The sequence below is a fragment of the Cherax quadricarinatus genome, chromosome 19 (genome assembly GCF_038502225.1).
Source record: "Cherax quadricarinatus isolate ZL_2023a chromosome 19, ASM3850222v1, whole genome shotgun sequence".
NCBI classification, from domain to species: domain Eukaryota; kingdom Metazoa; phylum Arthropoda; class Malacostraca; order Decapoda; family Parastacidae; genus Cherax; species Cherax quadricarinatus.
In genome coordinates this window covers 46,910,367-46,936,206 of record NC_091310.1, presented here as the reverse complement: position 1 = coordinate 46,936,206, position 25,840 = coordinate 46,910,367, and the positions used below count along the sequence as shown (strand labels likewise).

General features: G+C 39.1%; 1 protein-coding gene across 9 annotated transcripts in view; it reads right to left on the bottom strand.

The window, feature by feature from the left end:
- The window catches only part of LOC128688146 (serine-rich adhesin for platelets-like), a 134,938-nt gene that overhangs the window by 97,001 nt on the left and 12,097 nt on the right, over positions 1 to 25,840 (bottom strand). For 7 of the 9 annotated variants that reach the window (XM_070086784.1, XM_070086788.1, XM_070086787.1 and 4 more), the window contains exons 3-7: positions 25,430 to 25,567; positions 11,757 to 11,863; positions 8,756 to 8,832; positions 4,879 to 5,059; positions 3,737 to 3,891 (exon numbers count right to left, since the gene is read on the bottom strand). In XM_070086784.1, the coding sequence (XP_069942885.1) occupies positions 3,737 to 3,891; positions 4,879 to 5,059; positions 8,756 to 8,832; positions 11,757 to 11,863; positions 25,430 to 25,567 (658 nt within the window). The remainder of the gene's footprint in view (positions 1 to 3,736; positions 3,892 to 4,878; positions 5,060 to 8,755; positions 8,833 to 11,756; positions 11,864 to 25,429; positions 25,568 to 25,840) is intronic. The other 2 variants (XM_070086786.1, XM_070086792.1) reach the window with 1 other exon arrangement.

Sequence of the window (25,840 nt, the reverse complement as noted above, 5' to 3'; positions counted from 1 at the left end):
CAATCTTGTAGAATGTACAGCATAGGGATGTAGACGTGGCTTATATACTGTAGTCAGGTGAGGTGAAGCAGGAGGAGGCGGGGTCATAGTGGTACCATCCACTAGTCGAAGTAGGTCTTCGTCCAAAGGTTGGACAAGTGTTGAAGAATTCTTTGTAACAAGATCCCATGATGCTGCACACAACTGTCAGACACTGCAGCATCATGGGATCTTGTTACAAAGAATTCTTCAACACTTGTCCAACCTTTGGACGAAGACCTACTTCGACTAGTGGATGGTACCACTATGACCCCGCCTCCTCCTGCTTCGCCTCACCTGACTACAGTATATAAGCCACGTCTACAGCCCTATGCTGTACATTCTCCAAGATTGATGGACTGATCACATCGACTCCAGGCTGAGGGACTGATTACCTCAAACTCCTCCTCTCCTTACACCTTTCTACTTTGTATTGGACTGATGAAGGCACTGTGTGGCAAAACGTTTCCTGAATAAAGATTCCCATATGTTGCATAAGTGTCTGAATCTTCAGTAAGTTTCCTTGAAGCATGATGTAAGACGTGTGTCACTCGTCTTATCTTATCACTCCACTAATGACAGTGGTGACATTTGATGAGCATCTTATCACTCCACTAATGATGGTGGTGACATTTGATGAGCGTACACTGCCTACACTTTATTTGTTTTCACTGTTAAGCATAAACATGTCTGTCTGTCTAGCTCTCTGTCTATCTGTCTGTCTAGCTTTCTATCTAGCTCTCTGTCTGTCTGTCTATGTGTCTGTCTTTCTGTCTGCCTATGTGTCTTTCTTTCTTTCTGTCTGCTTGTCTCTCTTGTCTCAGAGAGTTGCTCATGAACCAACAGAGATTACACACGATCACTATCTACAAGCATAGTAGAGCACTTTGTTTGGATTTTTGGGGTTATCCTAGGTAATTTACACTCTGTATAATTGTATTTACATATGTGTTCCTGTGAGATAGAGACAGAGATAGAGATAAAGAGACAGATGGAGATAGATACAGACAGATAGATGGAGATAGAGACAGCCAATCAGCCAGCCGCCAGCCAGCCTGTCGAACACGTATTACATGTTCCAGAATTGTTTCTTTTTACTTAGGGCACAGGTTATAGGACATTCTGGCAGGATGACACTGCCGGAGTACCAAAATCGAAAGGGTGTTGCACAAATGTCGCACATGGGTTATTATCAAAGATTTTGATATTTCTGTGACCACTTGTGGCCACATCAACCTCAAAGCCACTAAACTTGGGGTCAACATCACTTTCCTCTTAAAAGGGAAGTGTTAATATGACCTGATATCAGTGAATCCTTGGTGTGTGCGTGCTGCACTGTTTGCTCTAGCTGGCACTCAATTGAATTGGTGCTTCCACAAGGTACTAAGTGGTCCCAGATTTTTTTAATACTGCGCACACCGAGGACTAAGACCCATTCTATGCTGACCAGGCATCTTAGGCCAATTGTACCAAATTTGGAGGCAGGAAAAATAAAACATAGATCTATGTTTGGAGTGCTAGCGGTAAGAACGTAGATCTACATTTGGACAGTTAAGGGATTAAGACTGTATTTTGTGGTAGTGGAAGGCTAAGTGTACTCATGGATCATTGAATTAGACAACACACATAAAAACTTACAACAGTGACATTCCTTGAATAGAGAAATTAAAACCTAACAAATCCCCAGGCCCTGATGAATTGTTTGCAAGGGTTTTAGAGAAATGTAAAGAGGAACTTTGTAAACCTTTGGCTAATCTTTTCAACATATCACTACAAACTGGCATAGTGCCTGATAAGTGGAAAATGGCAAATGTAATACCTATTTACAAGACAGGTAACAGGTCTTGAGCTTCGAACTATAAACCAATAAACCTTACCTCCATAGTGGGAAAATTTATGGAATCAATAATTGCCGAGGCAATTCGTAGCCATCTTGATAGGCATAAATTGATAAATGAATCTTACCATGGTTTTACAAAGGGGTGTTCCTGTCTTACGAATTTACTAAATTTTTTCGCTAAGGTGTCTGAGGAGGTAGATCATGGTAATGAAGATGATACTGTGTATATAGACTTCAGTAAGGCTTTTGATGGAGTTCCACATCAGAGACTTTTTACTGGACTGGGTAGAGGCATGGTTGACAAATAGGCAGCAAAGAGTTTTCTTAAATGGAGAGAAATCAGAATGAGGGCACATCACAAGCGGTGTTCCACAGGGGTCAGTGTTGCACCCCCTGTTGTTCACAATTTACATAAACGACATAGATGAAGGAATAAATAGCGACATAAGCAAATTTGCTGATGACACCAAAATAGGCCATCCAATTCATTCTACTGAGGACATTAGTGCACTCCAGGATGATTTGAACAGATTGATGCAGTGGTCGGAGAAATGGCAGATGCAGTTTAATATAGACAAATGCAAAGTGCTAAATGTTGGACAAGACAATAACCATGCCACTTATATACTAAATAGTGTAGATCTTAATACTACTAACTGCAAAAAGGATTTAGGAGTTCTGGTTAGCAGTAATCTGAAACCAAGACAACAGTGCATAAGCATTCGCAATAAAGCTAACAGAATCCTTGGCTTCATATCAAGAAGTATAAATAATAGAAATCCTCAGGTTGTTCTTCAGCTCTGTATATCCTTGGTTAGGCCTCATTTAGATTACGCTGCACAGTTCTGGTCACCATATTACAGAATGGATATAAATGCACTGGAAAACATACAGAGGAGGATGACAAAGCTGATCCCATGTATCAGAAATCTTCCTTATGAGGATAGACTGAGGGCCATGAATCTGCACTCTCTAGAAAGGCGTAGAATTAGGGGGGATATGACTGAGGTGTATAAATGGAAAACAGGAATAAATAAAGGGGATGTAAATAGCGTGCTGAAAATATCCAGCCAAGACAGGACTCGCAACAATGGTTTCAAGCTGGAAAAGTTCAGATTCCCGAAGGACATAGGAAAGCACTGGTTTGGTAATAGAGTTGTGGATGAGTGGAAGAAACTCCCGAGTACCGTCACAGAAGCTATAACCTTGTGTAGTTTTAAAAATAAGTTGGATAAATACATGAGTGGGTATGGGTGGGTGTGAGTTGGACTTGACTAGCTTGTGCTACCAGGTCTGGTGCCATGCTCCTTCCTTAAGTGGAAGTGACCTGACTAGGTGGTCATTGTTCTAGGCCGGGGGGTGGCATGGACCTGCTTTGCATGGGTCAGTAAGCCTGTTGCAGTGTTCCTTCTTTCTTATGTTCTTAAAAAATGCATGATAGTAAGAATGGATTGCCTGGAAATTCAAACTTATGGTACGAGATGAAAAGTAATGTGAATAGCCAGACCCAAGCCAGAAGTGAGCACAATACGTACAAGTAAGAAAGATAATGACATACAGTGGAACTTCGGTATGCGACCTTAATTCATTCCAGAAGGCTGTTCGAGTGCCACTCCGTTTGAGTATCGACCAAGTTCTTCCCAATCAATTTTCTGTTTGGCTGGCTGTTATCACTATCGTCATAGGCCCCATGGTGACTTATTTGAAGAAGAAACATGAAATAGTTTACAGCAAAGTTCTGGCAGGCCACATTTGTGTGGTCGAGTGCTGAGCTTTGTTCGAGTAGGGAGCTGGTCATATACCGAGGTTCCACTGTACTATGCAAAAAAAATATTTTAATAAAATAAAAAACTGAATGAATTAATTTTTTCCCCTTACCTCATGTTTGCGCTTTTTCTTTAATGACTGAAAAAGCTCTTCAACAGCAGCTTTTCTCTTTGGTTTCCTCTTTTGGTCGATTATCTCTACATCAAAGATACTTTTTTTAATAGGTGTTGTTTCTAAGTCTGGCAGCTCCTCCTCTGAAAGATTCACTACAACTTATGATTGTAAATCTTTAAATCTGCCTATTTAAAATCTTATTTAATTAATAAAAATAAATATATTTTGCTTATTTACTCTTGCCAACAATAGCAATGTGCACATGAACCATTTGAAATTTTTTTTATTTAACATTTTAATTTGTTCTCTGAAACTATAATATATATCAATCTGCAGTCTTTTTAACATAAATAGCATTAAGTTGAATAATATGCTTACCTTGTTTTTATTTCTTATTTCATTAACCCTTAATCTGTCCAAACGTAGATCTACGTTTGCACGCGTAATGCTCTGAACGTAGATCTACGTTTTTTTGTTTCTTATGAAGAAAATCAACGTCGGAGCGCTATGCGCACAAATGTAGATCTACGTTTGGACAGTTTAAGGGTTAATGAATAACTATAAACATGATTTTCATATTCTCTGTTATCAATACTTAAACATCTTACGCTCAACATCTTAGCTATAGCTCTAAAATTAAAATTTCCTAAATTATCCCTCCCTTAACTGCAATTCCTAATGTTTGCATACATACCAAATGCTTTAACCACTATTAAATGATGTACAGTATTAAGGTCTGCATCTAACAATTCTCAGCTTAAGGAGAAGGAAATGTGCACCTGGGACCATCTAGTTTAACTGATCCTAAGACAGTACCTAACAGCCTTAATATGACTTTTAGTCCAGATTTTGTTTCTGATTATGCTTGCCTCTCTCAGTAGATTATAAATACTCTAACTTTCAGAACATGTAAGACTTGACCTGACCTTGACCATCTCTTAATCTTCCTATGCCATGACTATCTTGCTTTCTCCACTTTTCTTGATAATAGTCCAGGACAGTTATGTTGTGAATTATTCCAGAAATGTTATTGCAACTTATTCTGCTTAAAACTGATTATAAATTGTAGGACAATCAAAATGCTATACAAGCAGAGAATGCTAATAAAACCCTCTAAAAAGATGAATAATAATACCAACCTTTAATGCTATCTGTTGAGTGCTGATCTGGCTCTGGGCTTGAAGACCGTGAATCTGAAGAACTGGCAGTGGTAGCTGCTGGCGAGAGGAGCATCACCACCTCATCATGGGGTCCCAACTGTTTGCCCGGGCTGCAGCTACTGCTGCCAGGTTCCATGTCTTCACCTGTCTCATTTGTTCCCTGAGAAGACCATTAAATGCTCTTTAAAACTATGTAAGATAGATAAAATTATTAAAAGAATGATGTCATATCATACACACCAAAAATTATGCAGAAACTAGTTGCAGCAATGGATGCTGACCTCAAGCTTGGAGTGCCAGCCTTTGGCATAAATTAACATTGCAGATGCCATCACCTACGTCGAAAGTGCATGGAACAAAGTATCCCAATCAACATGAAATGCCAACTGGGGAAAGTTGTGGCCTAATGTGGTGAATACTTCCACAGGGTTTCCATCAGCTGAGAGCCAGGTCCAGGAAAATGTTCAGCTGGTAAGAAGATTGCCAGTGAGGGCTTTGAAGATATGCAGGAAGATGTGAGTGAACTGTTAGAAGATGATGAAGAAGAAAGAAGTCTAGAGAAAATGTTGGCAGAGCTCAATTCCCATATACAAGGGAGGCAGATAACAGATGAAAATGAGGAAGAAGAACCTGAACATTGCAACAGCTATGTGAGCAGTTCCATATTGCTGGTCAAGTAGCAGACATTTTCAGAGAAGAGGACCCTAACAAATCTAGAAGCACTGATCTGAAAAGAGGTCTGAGGAGCTGCTGTTGCCTTACTATCAACTGTATAAAGTACTGCAGGGTAAAACAGACCAGAAATGCATTACAGAATCCCTCAGTACACTAGTACAGTCATCAACATCAGTGCAAGACCCCTCAGCCAATGCTCCACAACCTTCCATGTCAACCCAGCAGTGCTACACCATCCCCCTCCTCACATTTTAACATCAACATACACCAACAACCAGAATTTAAGGCAAGAAATATTATTTATGTAACCTTTCACAGCTATAAATATTGGATTAATTATAACACATCACTACACTGACATACAGTTACATTATTATCACTAGTTTTACAATTTTCAGACCTAAAACAAATTGGGCTGGCTTTTATGGGGTCTAGGAAATGAAACTCTATTTTTCCTACATGTTCTTCAGTTCATTATACAAGATTCTTTTTATTACATGCCAATTTTTGGAATGTAGCTACTGTGCTAACCAATGGTCACCTATGTTTAGAAGCAAGATGATCTGATTCTAGTTTCCTCCATACACATTCACAATTTCCCCCAGCTGTTACATAAAGTACCTGCCATTCTAAAGCACTGGCTTCCACTTTTCTTCATCCCATATAACCCTTTCACTAAAAAAAACCCATACCATGGGCGGGGATAGAACCCGCGATCAGAGAGTCTCAAAACTCCAGACCGTTGCGTTAGCCACTGGACCCCCCCCGTGGTATGGTTTGTTTGCAATCTTGTCTTTACGATTTCATGAGTCAACCCTTTCACTATTGTAACCCCCCAAAATTAAAAGTGTTATCAGTGTCATGATTTAAAAAAAATAAGAATTTTTTCTTCTGAAATGGTAGATTTTTTTTCTGAAGGTAATGATAGCTAAAAGAGAAACTTTCGTTTTTCTTTTTGGGCCACCCTGCCTTGGTGGGATATGGCTGGTTTGTTGAAAAAAAAATGATACCTAAAAAATTAAATAGATGAAACTTATGGAATTACATAAGGACAAAGTTGGCAGTTTGAGCACAATTTACACTGGTGATTTCACTCACTTTGAGCCCTATTTAAAGCCAATTCCAATGCTCAATTTAACCAAATTCTGAGTTATTTCCATTCTATCAACTGAGCACAAGAAACAACACATTCAACTATCAGAATAACCTATAAAGTGCACAGAAGTCAGTAATTCGGCCAGTTTTATATGAAATTACAAATTTCAATTTAAAAAGAGTCCAAAATAAACATTTCACATTCACGTCACTAAAGCAGCCTATCTTCTGTTAATTAGTCACAGCCATAAGCCTCTCCTCACTTAACCCCTTCAAGGTCCAAGGCCAAAATCTGAAGTGGTGCCCCAGTGTCCAAGAATTTAAAAAAAAAAAATTTGTCATTTTTTCTTATGAAATGGTAGAGAATCTTTTTGTGAAGGTAATAAAACAAAAAGTATGAAATTTGATGGAAAATTGACGAAATTATGTTCTCGCGAATTTTGATGTGTCAGCGATATTTACAAAATCGGCGATTTTGCCGAATTTGACTCCCATTTTAAGCCAATTACATTATTCCAGTCGACCAAATTCTTAGCTATTTCACTAGTATTACTTCTATTCTATCAATTGAGCACAAGAAATCGCCAAGTCAACTGTTTCAACTACAAAATAAAGTGATCGGAAATTGGTAATTTGGCCAATTTAACACAAAGTTCGAAATATTCCAATTTCAAAATAGGGTCCAGAATAAACAATGTAGGTATTCCTGGCACTAAACTAACATTTCCTCTGTTCATTAGTTATATTTTGAGGCTTTACAAATAAATTCCATTTTGATTTTTTATTCACATAGTGAATTTTTATTCACACCAAAAAATAGAAGATTTACTGTTATGCCATATTGTAATAATTGTATAAATATCATCACCACTCAGTTTCAAGCCATTTCCAGTGCTAAAACCAATCAAAATCATCTCTATTTCTGTAATATGTCTTCTGTTCTATCAAATGAGACTAAGAAATCGCAAATACAACTATAAAAAACATACGAAAAAACACTGCAAAGTCGCTGTTTTAATCGAAAATCATGGTCTCAGTTTTTTCTCTCATTATACACAGTGTGCTGCAGGATTTGTTTTATGTGGTGCACACATATCACATAGATGTATTCGCTCATATCTAGGCCCAAACGTACCACTCACAGTTTATCAGAGTGAGCTGAGCTCACGGTGTAGATCTACAGTTTGGACCCTGAACGTAAAGCCGTAGATCTAGGGGACGGACCCTGAAAGGGTTAATGATGGAGTTCCATTCCTAAGACCATGTCGGTAAACAAACTCGTTGCTAAGTGAGGGGCATACTATAATGGTAGTGGGTTTGGGTCAACCATCGTTGATATTGCTTTAATGTCACCTTTGAACCATTTATAACATTTCTGGTATATTTTTAAATGTTTACACAGTAGTTTACTGTATATTTTAATAAACAGAATAGAGGAAATTAGCTCTAATATACATTATTTAGGTGTGCATACTGGTCAGAGAGCTCATCGTAAGTCCGAGTCATCGGTAAACGAGTATGTCGCAAAGTGAGGAGAGGCTATATTATGGAAAAGGACAATTATGTTCACTATGCCAAGTATATAATATCAAATAATATTAAGTTCCATTTTTATCTACTAAAAATATTCTGGATAATTAGGATTTTTTAAATATATGAAACAAATGTCACCTAATTTTGTAAAAATTATGTATGTTCTTGTTTGTCTGCTCGCTTGTTGCGCTCCTGCCATAAGGAATATGACACCATAGAATGGGTCATCATATGACAAAAACCTGAATCAGGTGATTTTTTTTTCCTGACAAATTTAAAAGCAACAAAGATTTCTATTCCTGTAGATGTATATAGATGGAAGAGGTGCCTGGGAGCCTCAAGCAGTCTAAAACAATAATAAAAAGTTAGAGAAAAATTTAAGAGTGAGAAATCATAACCAAATGAATGTAGCAGCCTATTATTCTAAACAGTGTACTGTAATGATTAAGTTTTCCACATCCCTATAAGAAAATAATAAAATAACTGTTGAAAGCTAATTTAATACATGAGGTAAAACATAAACCATATTTATTAAAAAACAAATCAACTTTACCTTCGGCTCAAACTTTGTGAGTGCTCCGGAGCGCACAACTTTGGTAACTCCATCAAAGAACAACACCTCATATTGATCTGAAAATATCCATATATCACCTTCAACCATTTACCACATCCATTTACTGTAAGAGAAATATACATAAATTTTTCATCACTATATAAAAATAATAAAATTATTACACTGTATTTTAAGTTAGATCTTTGAGTAGCTTTAACCCTTAAATTGTCCAAACGTAGATCTACGTTTGTGTGCGTAGCGCTCCGACCTTGATTTTCTCCATAAGAAACAATGTAAAAAAAGTAGATCTACATTCGGAGCACTACATGAGCAAACATAGATCTACGTTTGGACAGTTTAAGGGTTAAAAGTAAGGTGGATAGGTACATGAGTGGGTGTATTTGGATGTGAGCTGGACTTGCCTATCATGGATCAACAGACTTGTTGCTGTACTCCATGATTATTTCTTAAGAAACACTCTATTAGGGAATATAAAGGAAAGTTTATATTGAATGTAAGTAGAAGTTGGCAAGATTTGTAAACAATTCTGATGGCGTGGAATATATTTAACATGCTTCCATTTCAGCCCTATAGACAAGAACAGTAGTACCTTCCTAGATGGTTGCTGTCTACTACCTGCCTATGTAGCTATCAATATTTTATTGAACATGTCAACATCTCCCATCAAGCTATGGTGACCCCCCCCCCAAACAAAAACAAAAAAAAAGTCATCACTCAGTTTATAACTATCTTGCCACAAGATCTGGAGTCTACCTGGAGGGTGTTTCAGGAGTCAATGCCCCCGTGGCCTGATCCATGACCAGGCCACATGAAGGATCAGGGCCTGATCAACCAGGCTGTTACTGCTGGCCACACACAATCCAATATATGAACCACAGCCCAGTTGGTCAGACAATGACTTTATGTATCTGTCTGGTTTCCTCTTGAAGACAGATAGGAGTCTAATGATAATCCTCCTTACGTATGATGGGAAGCTGTTGAACAGTCTTGGGCCCTGACACTTATTTTGTTTTCTTTCCATGTACTCACGGTACCCCTGCTTTTCATTGGGGGTATGTTGCACTGACTGCCACGTCTTTAGCATTCATAGGGAATGATTTGTGTGTGCAAATTTGGGACCAGTTTCTTTAGGATTTTCCAGGTGTAAATTACGATGCACCTTACTCACCTGCACTCCAAGGAATAAAGGTCTAGGGCCTTCAAATGTCCTGGTAACTGAGAGTGCAGACACCATAATTCAAATGATCCTCCAAAATACAACATCCATGCCTCTTCCTGTGAATGCAGGGACTGTTCATCCCACCTCAAAGACTCAAATTCAGCTAACCAGTTGCCTCCAAATCCCTTCATAAATGTGATCTTGCTCACACCCTAACAGCATGTCAAGCCAACTCCTTCCCTCCAACCTTACCATTATACAACCACTTGGCCACACTGTTCTGCTCCAACCACTCTAAATGCCCATAACTCCACATCCAGGGGCTTTTAACAACATATATCAGGCCTATCTTGGAGTATGCAGGACTAGTATGGAAAACACACCTGAGGAAGCATGTTAAGAAACTGGAGAAAGTGCAGAAGTACACAACTAGGCTTGTTTCTGAGTTAAGAGGCATGCCTTATGAAGGGAGGCTAATGGAACTAAATCTAATGACATGGGAGGATATAAGAACCAGGGGAGATAAGATAAGAACATACAAAATACTCGGGGCTCTTTGAGAGATGAGAAATGGAAACTTGGGAACACAGCTAGTTAAAGATACAGATGAGCCACAGAGATGACAAAGTATTTCTCCAGTCTCAGGGTGGTCAAAAAATGGAATGATCTTGGTGAAGAAGCAGTGAAGGCAGGCTCTACACACAGCTTTAAGTGTAGGTACAATAAGACCCATGAGGCTAGGAGGGAAGTGAATCTGGCAAGCAGCAAGTTGAAAGACTGGGCCAGGAACTGAGACTCGACCCCTGCAGCCACATATAGGTGAGTATTGTCTTCTGTGAATATATTATCAGAAAAGGTGGCCCTGCTGCTGATCTGTTAAAACTCTCCACTCTGTGGCACCACCCATAGGATGAATCAAAGACCAACTGGACAGTTACACTAAACATGGTACCGGTATATCCTACAAGCACTAGGAATCTCTGGCTCCATGCTACGCCTCTTGACAGACTACCTTCAGTGTTGATCCCTTAGGGTAGCTCTTAATAGATTATTATTATTACACTGATGGGCAACCCTAAACTAGTAGGGGCCATACAGCACCTGGGGAAATGGAAGGTATCAGATTCGATTAAAGGAATTGGAGCACAGGTCCAATTTCTTTGATCAAGAGCCTCTACCCAGCATCAAGGAACCTCACTTGAAAGGAACTCTCTTAATGGAGAAGAGTCCAAATCATCATAACCAGTGTACTATGCATAAGTAGATGACGGCAGTCTAATATTTACTATGTACAAAAATTAAATCCTGTTTTCTTGTCTGTACAACTATTTTTAAAACCATTCTCAGCCACTTGTTACAACAGGTCAAGTAGTGACAGTATAAAATGCTTATGCTATCACTCAGAATGCTACTACATTATTATCTTTTCCACCAATAATTATTATCTCCATAGAGAAGTGGAAAAGAATCCTTCATCCATAATCAACACATGCTGTAAGAGGCAACTAAAATGCCAGGAACAAAGGGTTAGAAACCCCTTCTCCTGTATAAATTACTAAGTGAAATAAATGGACAAATGTGCAACTAATAAGAAATATGCTGCAAGCTACATCTTGCTCAACAGGAGCTTCGTCAAGCCAAAACAAACAATAGTCTATGAACATAGGATATATAAAGAAAGTTCAATGCACTGGATCTTTACACTGGGATGATATAGCTCCTGGTGGGCAAAATGTAGGCTCAGTATATGTCACATTAGGTGTTCATGTCCATTTATTTAATTACTGTCACCAGTTTTACCAAAAAATCATCAGTACTTACCATCTCCTAATACTTTAACAACTCTAGCTTGGTAGCGCTTGCCATCAGCTGCCCAGCGCGCTGTTACTCGATCTCCAACACGAAACTGACAGTTCTTTTTATCCTTTCTGTAATGGAATGATAAAATTCAGAGGATAAAAATAAATACAACATTTCTCGATAAATTTATTACAATAAAATAAACTCTAAATCATATAATTATCTACTGTTTTATTAATTTATAATAATACATCATTTTCCACTACCTATCAAGAAGGCTAACAAAGAACCTCTGAAATACTGTTAAAGGTTATGTTGATAAGGCACTTGTAAGTAAACCATGGTAATGTCTCAATAACCTTTAGGTTTGAGTGCTCACTTCAGGTAGCGAGGTGTTCTCACATTTATATCAGTTGGATCAGCAAAGCTGATACAATGTCTAGCCCTTAAAATTTCTATTACAAAGACTGAATTTATTAAATCCTTGCAAAACTGCTCAGTGAAAAGTCTGAAGAGCAGGACAACAATAAATACTTTACCGTATATGTCTTCATCTTGTAACAATCTCGAGTGGCTTTGTTGGTAAAGTTAATACTGTGAGTGTGGAAGCAGTCTCATGGCTGAAGGATTTGAGAAGGGAAAAACATGATTTGCAGAGTAGTGTCTACTTTGAAATTAGTGGATGGAGGAGCGAGTCTCCACCACTCTTTGCAATAAAGGACCCATATAGGTCTACTGCTTCCCATAAACATAATGATAATCTTTCGCAGGGCCTCTGTTCATGCCACCTTGAACAGCTCTGAGTAAGCCACATGAATAAAGTGCTTTTTAGTGGTTTGGGCCTGTAGAGAGGCTGGAGAGGAATAGGTGACAAAGAACACGAAAAAAAAGTCCAGGGTGGAAGGTACGAGAGAAAGGGGTCATCCCTGGAATGGTTGGAGGGAGGAAGTAAAAGAGGCTTTGAGTTTTAGGGGCTTGAGCACCCAGCAGGCTTGTGTGAGCATGCTGGATGGGAGTGAGTGGAGAGAAGTGGTTTTTAATGGACATCCTGTTGGAGTGTGAGCAATGTAATTTTTCTGAAGGGACTCAGGAAAACTGGTTAGCTTGAGTCCTGGAGGTGAGATAGGCAGTGCCTCCACTCTGAAGGAGTGGAGATGTTACAGACAGAGGTTAATCTGTCTGTGATGTAAGTAAATGCCTGGAAAGACAGCGAGTGAAGGAATGATGGTTAAATGTGTTTTCTTCTATGGGTCATCCTACCTTGATGGGAGAGAGCCGAGTTAAAAAAAAAAGTAACAACAACAACAATAGGAATAGCAACAACAACAACAACAACAACAACAACAATAATAATAATAATAATAATAATAATAATAATAATAATAATAATAATAATAATAATAATAATAATAATGGCTGTTTGGAGTGACATCTAAACTGTCATATCTGGGTGCCTCTGCAAAGACAGTGATTTTGTGTGAATGATGGTGAAAGTATTTTTTTTCTTTCTAACTGCCTTGGTGGGAGATGGCTAATATGTTGATAAAAAATAATAATAATAATAGCTGGGAGCAAGAAGCTAGTTACTCTTTCTCTATAAATTACTAAATGTAAAAAGAAGAAGAAGCTCTTCTTTTTCAGGTCACCATACCTAGGTGGGAGACAGATGGTGTGTAAAAAAACAACAGCAATAATAATACTTCCCGGTAAAAGTAGGTCTTAGACAGGGATGTGTAATGTCACCATGGTTGTTTAATATATTTATAGATGGGGTTGTGAAAGAAGTAAATGCTAGGGTGTTCAGGAGAGGGGTGGGATTAAATTATGGGGAATCAAATTCAAAATGGGAATTGACACAGTTACTTTTTGCTGATGATACTGTGCTTATGGGAGATTCTAAAGAAAAATTGCAAAGGTTAGTGGATGAGTTTGAGAATGTGTGTAAAGGCAGAAAGTTGAAAGTGAACATAGAAAAGAGTAAGGTGATGAGGGTATCAAATGATTTAGATAAAGAAAAATTGGATATCAAATTGGGGAGGAGTAGTATGGAAGTAGTGAATGTTTTCAGATACTTGGGAGTTGACGTGTCGGCGGATGGATTTATGAAGGATGAGGTTAATCATAGAATTGATGAGGGAAAAAAGGTGAGTGGTGCGTTGAGGTATATGTGGAGTCAAAAAACGTTATCTATGGAGGCAAAGAAGGGAATGTATGAAAGTATAGTAGTACCAACACTCTTATATGGATGTGAAGCTTGGGTGGTAAATGCAGCAGCGAGGAGACGGTTGGAGGCAGTGGAGATGTCCTGTCTAAGGGCAATATGTGGTGTAAATATTATGCAGAAAATTCGAAGTGTGGAAATTAGGAGAAGGTGTGGAGTTAATAAAAGCATTAGTCAGAGGGCAGAAGAGGGGTTGTTGAGGTGGTTTGGTCATTTAGAGAGAATGGATCAAAGTAGAATGACATGGAAAGCATATAAATCTATAGGGGAAGGAAAGAGGGGTAGGGGTCGTCCTCGAAAGGGTTGGAAAGAGGGGGTAAAGGAGGTTTTGTGGGCGAGGGGCTTGGACTTCCAGCAAGCGTGCATGAGCGTGTTAGATAGGAGTGAATGGAGACGAATGATACTTGGGACCTGACGATCTGTTGGAGTGTGAGCAGGGTAATATTTAGTGAAGGGATTCAGGGAAACCGGTTATTTTCATATAGTCGGACTTGAGTCCTGGAAATGGGAAGTACAATGCCTGCACTCTAAAGGAGGGGTTTGGGATATTGGCAGTTTGGAGGGATATGTTGTGTATCTTTATATGTATATGCTTCTAAACTGTTGTATTCTGAGCACCTCTGCAAAAGCAGTGATAATGTGTGAGTGTGGTGAAAGTGTTGAATGATGATGAAAGTATTTTCTTTTTGGGGATTTTCTTTCTTTTTTTGGGTCACCCTGCCTCGGTGGGAGACGACCGACTTGTTGAAAAAAAAAAAAAAAAAAAAATAATAATAATAATATGTAGATAGTAGGTTGGTAGACAGCAACCGCCCAGGGAGGTACTACCGTCCTGCCAAGTGAGTGTAAAACGAAAGCCTGTAATTGTTTTATATGATGGTAGGATTGCTGGTGTTTTTTTTTCTGTCTCATAAACATGCAAGATTTCAGGTACGTCTTGCTACTTCTACTTACACTTAGGTCACACTACACATACATGTACAAGCATATACAGTGGACCCCTGCATAACGATCAGCTCCCAACTCGACCAATTATGTAAGTGTATTTTTGTAAGTGCTTTTGTAGATGTATTTTTAGGGGTCTGAAAAGGACTAATCTAATTCACAATATTTCTTATGGGAACAAATTCGGTCTATAACGGCACCCAAACAGACTTCTGGATTGAAATAATATCGTTATGTGGGGGTCCACTGTACGTATATACACAAACCCCTCTGGGCTTTCTGCTATTTTCTTTCTAGTTCTTGTTCTTGTTTATTTCCTCTTATCTCCATGGGGAAGTGGAACAGAATTCTTCCTCAGTAAGTCATGCGTGTTGTAAGAGGCGACTAAAATGCCGTGAGCAAGGGGCTAGTAACCCCTTTTCCTGCATAAATTACTAAATTTAAAATGAGAAACTTTTGTTTGTCTTTTTGGGCCACCCTGCCTCGGTAGGATATACAACATATCCCTCCAAACTGCCAATATCCCAAACCCCTCCTTTAAAGTGCAGGCACCGTACTTCCCATTTCCAGTGCGAAAGTCCGGATATATAAAAATAATTGGTTTCCCTGAATCCCTTCACTAAATATTACCCTGCTCACACTCCAACAGATCGTCAGGTCCCAAATACCATTCGTTTCCATTCACTCCTATCTAACATGCCCATGCATGCTTGCTGGAAGTCCAAGCCCCTCACCCACAAAACCTCCTTTGCTCCCTCCCTCCAACCTTATCGAGGACGACCCCTACCCCTTCTTCCTTTCCCTACAGATTTATACACTCTCCATGTCATTCTACTTCGATCCATTCTCTCTAAATGACCAAACCACCTCAACAACCCCTCTTCAGCCCTCTGACTAATGCTTTTATTAACTCCACACCTTCTCCTAACTTCCACACTCTGCATTCTCTGCATAATATTTACACAAAATATTGCCCTTAGACAGGACATCTCCACCGCTTCCAACCGCCTCCTCGATGCAGCATTTACAACCCAAGCTTCACACCCTTATAAGAGTGTTGGTACCACTATACTTTCATACATTAACTTCTTTGCCTCCATAGATAATGTTTTTTGTCTCCACATATACCTCAATGCACCACTCACCTTTTTTCCTTCATCAATTCTATGGTTAGCCTCATCCTTCATAACTCCATCCGCTGACACGTCAACTCCCAAATATCCGAAAACATTCACTTCTTCCATACTCCTCTCCGATTTGATATCCAATTTTTTTTATCTAAATCATTTGATACCCTCATCACCTTACTGTTTTCTATGTTCACTTTCAATTTTCTACCTTTACACACACTCCCAAACTCGTCAACTAACCTTTGCAACTCTTCTTTAGAATCTCCCATAAGCACAGTATCATCAGCAAAAAATAACTGTGTCAATTCCCATTTTGTATTTGATTTCCCATAATTTAATCCCACCCCTCTCCCTAACACCCTAGCATTTACTTCTTTTACAGCCCCATCTACAAATATATTAAACAACCATGGTGACATTACACATCCCTAAGACCTACTTTACTGGGACATAATCTTCCTCTCTTCTACACACCCTAACCTGAGCCTCACTATCCTCATAAAAACTCTTTACAGCCTTTAGTAACTTAATACCTATTCCATATGTACTTGCAACATCTGCCACATTGCTCCACTATCCACTCTATCATATATCCATAAATGCAATGAAAACTTCCCTCCTTGCTCATTCGCAATCCTACATATTGTCTTACCTCTAATTCTTAGAATAATAACCATACCATACACTTTTCCTGGTATACTCAGTAAACTTTCTTTCTTTCTTTCTTTCAACACACCAGCTGTATCCCACCGAGGCAGGGCGGCCCAAAACGAAAAACCAAATTTTCTCCTTTTTTTTTTTTTTTTTTTTTTTTTTTTTTCAACAAGTCGGCCGTCTCCCACCGAGGCAGGGTGACCCAAAAAAGAAAGAAAATCCCCAAAAAGAAAATACTTTCATCATCATTAAACACTTTTTCCTCACTCGCACATAATCACTGTTTTTGCAGAGGTGCCCAGAATACAACAGTTTAGAAGCATATATATACATATAAAAATACACAACATATCCCTCCAAACTGTTAATATCCCAAACCCCTCCTTTAAAGTGCAGGCATTGTACTTCCCATTTCCAGGACTCAAGTCCGGCTATATAAAAATTACCAGTTTCCCTGAATCCCTTCACTAAATACATATTACCTTGCTCACACTCCAACAGCTCGTCAGGTCCCAAACACCATTTGTCTCCATTCACTCCTATCTAACATGCTCACGTATGCATGTTGAAAGTCCATACCCCTCGCCCACAAAACCTCCTCTACTCCCTCCCTCCAACCTTTTAAAGGACGACCCCTACCCTGCCTTCCTTCTCCTACAGATTTATACACTCTCAAGACATTCTACTGTGTTCCATTCTTTCTAAATGACCAAACCCCCTCAACAAACCCTCTACAGCCCTCTGACTAATACTTTTATTAACTCCACACCTTCTCCTAATTTCCACACTCCGAATTTTCTACATAATATTTACACCACACATTGCCCTTAGACAGGACATCTCCACTGCCTCCAACCGCCTCCTCGCTGCAGCATTTACAACCCAAACTTCACACCCATATAAGAGTGTTGGTACTACTATACTTTCATACATTCCCTTCTTTGCCTCCATAGATAACATTTTTTCCCTCCACATATACCTCAATGCACCACTCACCTTTTTTCCTCCATCAGTTCTATGATTAACCTCATCCTTCATAAATCCATCCACTGACACGTCAACTCCCAAGACACATTCACTTCTTCCATACTCCTCCTCCCTAATTTGATATCCAATTTTTCTTTATCTAAATCATTTGATACTCTCATCACCTTACTCTTTTCTATGTTCACTTTCAACTTTCTACCTTTACACACACACCCAAATTCGTCCACTAACCTTTGCAATTTTTCTTTAGAATCTTCCAGTATCATCAGCAAAAAGTAACTGTGTCACTTCCCATTTTGTAATTAATTCCCCATAATTTAATCCCACCCCTCTCCCGAACACCCTCGCATTTACTTCTCTTACAACCCCATCTATAAATATATTAAACAACCATGGTGACATTACACATCCCTGTCTAAGACCTACTATTACCGGGAAGTAGTCTCCCTCTCTTCTTCACACCTTAACCTGAGCCTCACTATCCTCATAAAAACTCTTTACAGCATTTTGTAACTTACCACCTATTCCATATACTTGCAACATCTGCCACATTGCTCCCTATCCACTCTATCATATGCCTTTTCTAAATTCATAAATGCAATAAAAACTTCCGTACCTTTATCTAAATACTGTTCTCATATATGCTTCAGTGTAAACACGTGATCTACACATCCCCTACCCACTCTAAAACCTTGCTCATCCACAATTCTACATTCTGTCTTACCTCTAATTCTTTCAATAATAACCCTACACTTTTCCTGGTATACTTTGTAAACTTATTCCTCTATAATTTTTACAATCTCTTTTGTCCCCATTCCCTTTATATAAAGTGACTATACACGCTCTCCGCCAAACCCTAGGTACCTTCCCCTCTTTCATACATTTATTAAACAAAAATATGTACCAACCACTCCAACACTATGTACCCCCCCTGCTTTTAACATTTCTGTCATGATCCCGTCAGTTCCAGCTGCTTTACCCCCTTTCATTCTCCGTAATGCCTCACGCACCTCTCCCACACTCACATCCTGCTCTTCTTCACTCCTAAAAGATGGTATACCTCCCTGGGCAGTGCATGACATTACCGCCTCTGTTTCTTCCTTAACATTTAAAAGTTCCTCAAAATATTCTCGCCATCTACCCAATACCTCCATCTCCCCATCTACTAACTCCCCTACTCTGTTTTTAACTGACAAATCCATATTTTCCCTAGGCTTTCTTAACTTGTTTAACTCACTCCAAAATTTTTTCTTATTTTCATTAAAATTTCTTGACAGTGCCTCTCCCACTCTATCATCTGCTCTCCTTTTGCACTCTCTCACCACTCTCTTTACCTTTCTTTTACTCTCCATATACTCTGCTCTTCTTATAACACTTCTGCTTTGTAAAAACCTCTCATAAGCTACCTTTTTCTCTTTTATCACACCCTTTACTTCATCATTCCACCAATCACTCCTCTTTCCTCCTGCCCCCACCCTCCTATAACCACAAACTTCTGCCCCACATTCTAATACTGCATTTTTAAAACTATTCCAACCCTCTTCAACCCCCCCACTACTCATCTTTGCACTAGCCCACCTTTCTGCCAATAGTCGCTTATATCTCACCCGAACTTCCTCCTCCCTTAGTTTATACACTTTCACCTCCCTCTTACTTGTTGTCGCCACCTTCCTGTTTTCCCATCTACCTCTTACTCTAACTGTAGCTACAACTAAATAATTATTATTTTTATTTTATTATCACACCGGCCGATTCCCACCAAGGCAGGGTGGCCCGAAAAAGAAAAACTTTCACCATCATTCACTCCATCACTGTCTTGCCAGAAGGGTGCTTTACACTACAGTTTTTAAACTGCAACATTAACACCCCTCCTTCAGAGTGCAGGCACTGTACTTCCCATCTCCAGGACTCAAGTCCGGCCTGCCGGTTTCCCTGAATCCCTTCATAAATGTTACTTTGCTCACACTCCAACAGCACGTCAAGTATTAAAAACCATTTGTCTCCATTCACTCCTATCAAACACGCTCACGCATGCCTGCTGGAAGTCCAAGCCCCTCGCACACAAAACCTCCTTTACCCCCTCCCTCCAACCCTTCCTAGGCCGACCCCTACCCCGCCTTCCTTCCACTACAGACTGATACACTCTTGAAGTCATTCTGTTTCGCTCCATTCTCTCTACATGTCCGAACCACCTCAACAACCCTTCCTCAGCCCTCTGGACAACAGTTTTGGTAATCCCGCACCTCCTCCTAACTTCCAAACTACGAATTCTCTGCATTATATTCACACCACACATTGCCCTCAGACATGACATCTCCACTGCCTCCAGCCTTCTCCTCGCTGCAACATTCATCACCCACGCTTCACACCCATATAAGAGCGTTGGTAAAACTATACTCTCATACATTCCCCTCTTTGCCTCCAAGGACAAAGTTCTTTGTCTCCACAGACTCCTAAGTGCACCACTCACTCTTTTTCCCTCATCAATTCTATGATTCACCTCATCTTTCATAGACCCATCCGCTGACACGTCCACTCCCAAATATCTGAATACGTTCACCTCCTCCATACTCTCTCCCTCCAATCTGATATTCAATCTTTCATCACCTAATCTTTTTGTTATCCTCATAACCATACTCTTTCCTGTATTCACCTTTAATTTTCTTCTTTTGCACACCCTACCAAATTCATCCACCAATCTCTGCAACTTCTCTTCAGAATCTCCCAAGAGCACAGTGTCATCAGCAAAGAGCAGCTGTGACAACTCCCACTTTGTGTGTGATTCTTTATCATTTAACTCCACGCCTCTTGCCAAGACCCTCGCATTTACTTCTCTTACAACCCCATCTATAAATATATTAAACAACCACGGTGACATCACACATCCTTGTCTAAGGCCTACTTTTACTGGGAAAAAATTCCCCTCTTTCCTACATACTCTAACTTGAGCCTCACTATCCTCGTAAAAACTCTTCACTGCTTTCAGTAACCTACCTCCTACACCATACACTTGCAACATCTGCCACATTGCCCCCCTATCCACCCTGTCATACGCCTTTTCCAAATCCATAAATGCCACAAAGACCTCTTTAGCCTTATCTAAATACTGTTCACTTATATGTTTCACTGTAAACACCTGGTCCACACACCCCCTACCTTTCCTAAAGCCTCCTTGTTCATCTGCTATCCTATTCTCCGTCTTACTCTTAATTCTTTCAATTATAACTCTACCATACACTTTACCAGGTACACTCAACAGACTTATCCCCCTATAATTTTTGCACTCTCTTTTATCCCCTTTGCCTTTATACAAAGGAACTATGCATGCTCTCTGCCAATCCCTAGGTACCTTACCCTCTTCCATACATTTATTAAATAATTGCACCAACCACTCCAAAACTATATCCCCACCTGCTTTTAACATTTCTATCTTTATCCCATCAATCCCGGCTGCCTTACCCCCTTTCATTTTACCTACTGCCTCACGAACTTCCCCCACACTCACAACTGACTCTTCCTCACTCCTACAAGATGTTATTCCTCCTTGCCCTATACACGAAATCACAGCTTCCCTATCTTCATCAACATTTAACAATTCCTCAAAATATTCCTTCCATCTTCCCAATACCTCTAACTCTCCATTTAATAACTCTCCTCTCCTATTTTTAACTGACAAATCCATTTGTTCTCTAGGCTTTCTTAACTTGTTAATCTCACTCCAAAACTTTTTCTTATTTTCAACAAAATTTGTTGATAACATCTCACCCACTCTCTCATTTGCTCTCTTTTTACATTGCTTCACCACTCTCTTAACTTCTCTCTTTTTCTCCATATACTCTTCCCTCCTTGCATCACTTCTACTTTGTAAAAACTTCTCATATGCTAACTTTTTCTCCCTTACTACTCTCTTTACATCATCATTCCACCAATCGCTCCTCTTCCCTCCTGCACCCACTTTCCTGTAACCACAAACTTCTGCTGAACACTCTAACACTACATTTTTAAACCTACCCCATACCTCTTCGACCCCATTGCCTATGCTCTCATTAGCCCATCTATCCTCCAATAGCTGTTTATATCTTACCCTAACTGCCTCCTCTTTTAGTTTATAAACCTTTACCTCTCTCTTCCCTGATGCTTCTATTCTCCTTGTATCCCATCTACCTTTTACTCTCAGTGTAGCTACAACTAGAAAGTGATCTGATATATCTGTGGCCCCTCTATAAACATGTACATCCTGAAGTCTACTCAACAGTCTTTTATCTACCAATACATAATCCAACAAACTACTGTCATTTCGCCCTACATCATATCGTGTATACTTATTTATCCTCTTTTTCTTAAAATATGTATTACCTATAACTAAACCCCTTTCTATACAAAGTTCAATCAAAGGGCTCCCATTATCATTTACACCTGGCACCCCAAACTTACCTACCACACCCTCTCTAAAAGTTTCTCCTACTTTAGCATTCAAGTCCCCTACCACAATTACTCTCTCACTTGGTTCAAAGGCTCCTATACATTCACTTAACATCTCCCAAAATCTCTCTCTCTCCTCTGCATTCCTCTCTTCTCCAGGTGCATACACGCTTATTATGACCCACTTCTCGCATCCAACCTTTACTTTAATCCACATAATTCTTGAATTTACACATTCATATTCTCTTTTCTCCTTCCATAACTGATCATTTAACATTACTGCTACCCCTTCCTTTGCTCTAACTCTCTCAGATACTCCAGATTTAATCCCATTTATTTCCCCCCACTGAAACTCTCCTACCCCCTTCAGCTTTGTTTCGCTTAGGGCCAGGACATCCAACTTCTTTTCATTCATAACATCAGCAATCATCTGTTTCTTGTCATCCGCACTACATCCACGCACATTTAAGCAACCCAGTTTTATAAAGTTTTTCTTCTTCTCTTTTTTAGTAATTGTATACAGGAGAAGGGGTTACTAGCCCATTGCTCCCGGCATTTTAGTCGCCTCATACGACACGCATGGCTTACGGAGGAAAGATTCTTTTCCACTTCCACTTCCTAAATAATGATCCGATATATCAGTTGCCCCTCTATAAACATGTACATCCTGGACCCTACCCATCAACCTTTTATCCACCAATACATAATCTAATAAACTACTTTCATTACGTGCTACATCATACCTTGTATATTTATTTAATCTCTTTTTCATAAAATATGTATTACTTATTACCAAATTTCTTTCTACACATAGCTCAATTAAAGGCTCCCCATTTACATTTACCCCTGGCACCCCAAATTTACCTACTACTCCCTCCATAACATTTTTACCCACTTTAGCATTAAAATCCCCAACCACTATTACTCTCACACTTGATTCAAAACTCCCCACGCATTCACTCAACATTTCCCAAAATCTCTCTCTCTCCTCTACACTTCTCTCTTCTCCAGGTGCATACACGCTTATTATAACCCACTTTTCACATCCAATCTTTATTTTACTCCACATAATCCTTGAATTAATACATTTATAGTCCCTCTTTTCCTGCCATAGCTTATCCTTCAACATTATTGCTACTCCTTCTTTAGCTCTAACTCTATTTGAAACCCCTGACCTAATCCCATTTATTCCTCTCCACTGAAACTCTCCCACCCCCTTCAGCTTTGTTTCACTTAAAGCCAGGACATCCAGCTTCTTCTCATTCATAACATCCACAATCATCTCTTTCTTATCATCTGCACAACATCCACGCACATTCAGACTTCCCACTTTGACAATTTTCTTCTTCTTATTCTTTTTATTCTTTTTAGTAATCTTTACAGGAAAAGGGGTTACTAGCCCATTGTTCCCGGCATTTTAGTTGACTTTTACAACACGCATGGCTTACGGAGGAAAGATTCTTATTCCACTTCCCCATGGATATAAAAGGAAAATTAATAAGACCAAGAACTATTAAGATAAAATCAAAGAAAACTCAGATGAGTGTGTATAAATAAATGTGTACATGTATGTGTAGTGTGACCTAAGTGTAAGTAGAAGTAGCAAGACATGCCTGTAATCTTGCATATTTATGAGACAGACAAAAGACATCAGCAATCCTACCATCATGTAAAACAATCACAGGCTTCGTTTTACACTCACTTGGCAGGACGGTAGTACCTCCCTGGGTGGTTGCTGTCTACCAACCTACTCCTTTTACATTTAGTAATATATAGAGGAGAAGGGGTTACTAGCCCCTTGCTCCTGGCATTTTAGTCGCCTCTTACAACATGCATGGCTTATGGAGGAAGAACTCTGTTCCACTTCCCCATGGAGGTAAGAGGAAATAAACAAGAACTAAAAAGAAAATAGAAGAAAACCCAAAGGGGTATGTATATATATGCTTGTACATGTATGTGTAGTGTGACCTAAGTGTAAGTAGAAGTATCAAGACGTACCTGAAATCTTGCATGTGTATGAGACAGAAAAAAAAAGACACCAGCAATCCTAACATTGTGTAAAACAATTACAGGCTTCAGTTTTACACTCACTTGGCAGGACGGTAGTACCTCCCTGGGCGGTTGCTGTCTACCAACCTACTACCTAGGACTCAGTAAACTTATTCCTCTATAATTTTCCCCCTGCTTTTAACATTTCTGTCATGATCCCCTCAGTTCCAGCTGCTTTATCTCCTTTCATTCTATGTAATGCCTCACGCACGTCCCCCACACTCACATCCTGCTCATCTTCACTCCTAAAAGATGGTATACCTCCTTGGCCAGTGCATGAAATTACCGCCTCGCTTTCTTCATGGACATTTTAAAGTTTTTTGGGGTCACACAGCACGGGATCTGAGGAAAGGCAGGGTAGCTCCACTCCCTTGGATCAAGAGCCCCTCGTTAGCCTCCAGGTACCTACTTAAAGGGAGATCCTTCACACCTACACTCTTTCTTTGTTTCATTCTTCTTCCGTTAGTGGTGTTTTTTCCTCTCATTTTCCCATTTCATCTAACATTTATACGTTCACTTTTGTTTCTCGATATACCTAAATCACATACCATCCAGCCATCTTTATTCTAATTCCTTCCAAAGCTTTTCCTACTTAAGCTTTTTTAACACACTGGCTGTATCCCACTGAGGCAGGGTGACCTAAAAAAAAAAAAAAAGTTTTTCTTCTTAAATTTAGTAATTTATACGGAATGGGTTACTAGCCCCTTGCTCCCTCCTACTTAAGTTATCTTTTATAAAAACTATTTCCAGTACTTTTTACTTTTTTTTGTCTATTATTACAACCACTGAGGTACAAAAACAAAATATTTTCCCTCACACAAACAGCAAAGTACTACTGTGCTGAATACAGAACTGTTTTTCAAGAACTGTTTATATACATACTCTGTGTAGTACCTGGCCCTAGTTGCTTTATAAAACACCATCAAATATCTCACCATTCATTCCTCCAAATTACAAATACTTCAGAATTTTTTTAAATGTCATTTTTCATTTTTTTACTTTCTGCCTATACTGCACAAGTCATTTCTTTATAATATTTTAGTAGTCACCACAAGATTTTTTTATTCATGTATTTGAACATTATCCTCTTACCTTTCTATAAAGTTTCTTTGCAGCAACTTACAGATTTAAAAAAAAAAAAAAACATTCACCATTCATTCAATAGCTATTTTGAATATGATAATTTCAAAACTTTAATTTTTTTCCATTAAATTGGAAGACATGACATTATAAATAAAATAAAATAATTATCAATGATCATGTAGAAAATACAAATGTAATAGGACCTTTGAGAACTGCGGACCAATGGTCGAATTCTTGTGGAGTCCATTTTGAGCCACTCATCAAAGCGATTAGACCAGCGTTCATAGTGAACCAGTATGTCCAGCTCACCCCAGTCCACCTCTACTATTTTGCATTGGTACCTGAAAATTTTGACAGCTTTAATTTATATACTAAATCAATAAAATTTTAATGTTCAAATATAAGGCCATTTAACCCCCTCTTCCCTCCAGAAGAATCTTCATCTAACATGTTTCACACATACATATATGCACACAAAACAGTGAAGGAGAATTGACGAAGGGCTGTCAGAGATGTCAGAGAGAAGGCAGTGCAATACATTCTGCAATGTGGTAAAAAAAACAAAAAAAAAAAAAACAAAGAGCCAGTTGATACTAATGGAGAGTTGAGAAAGC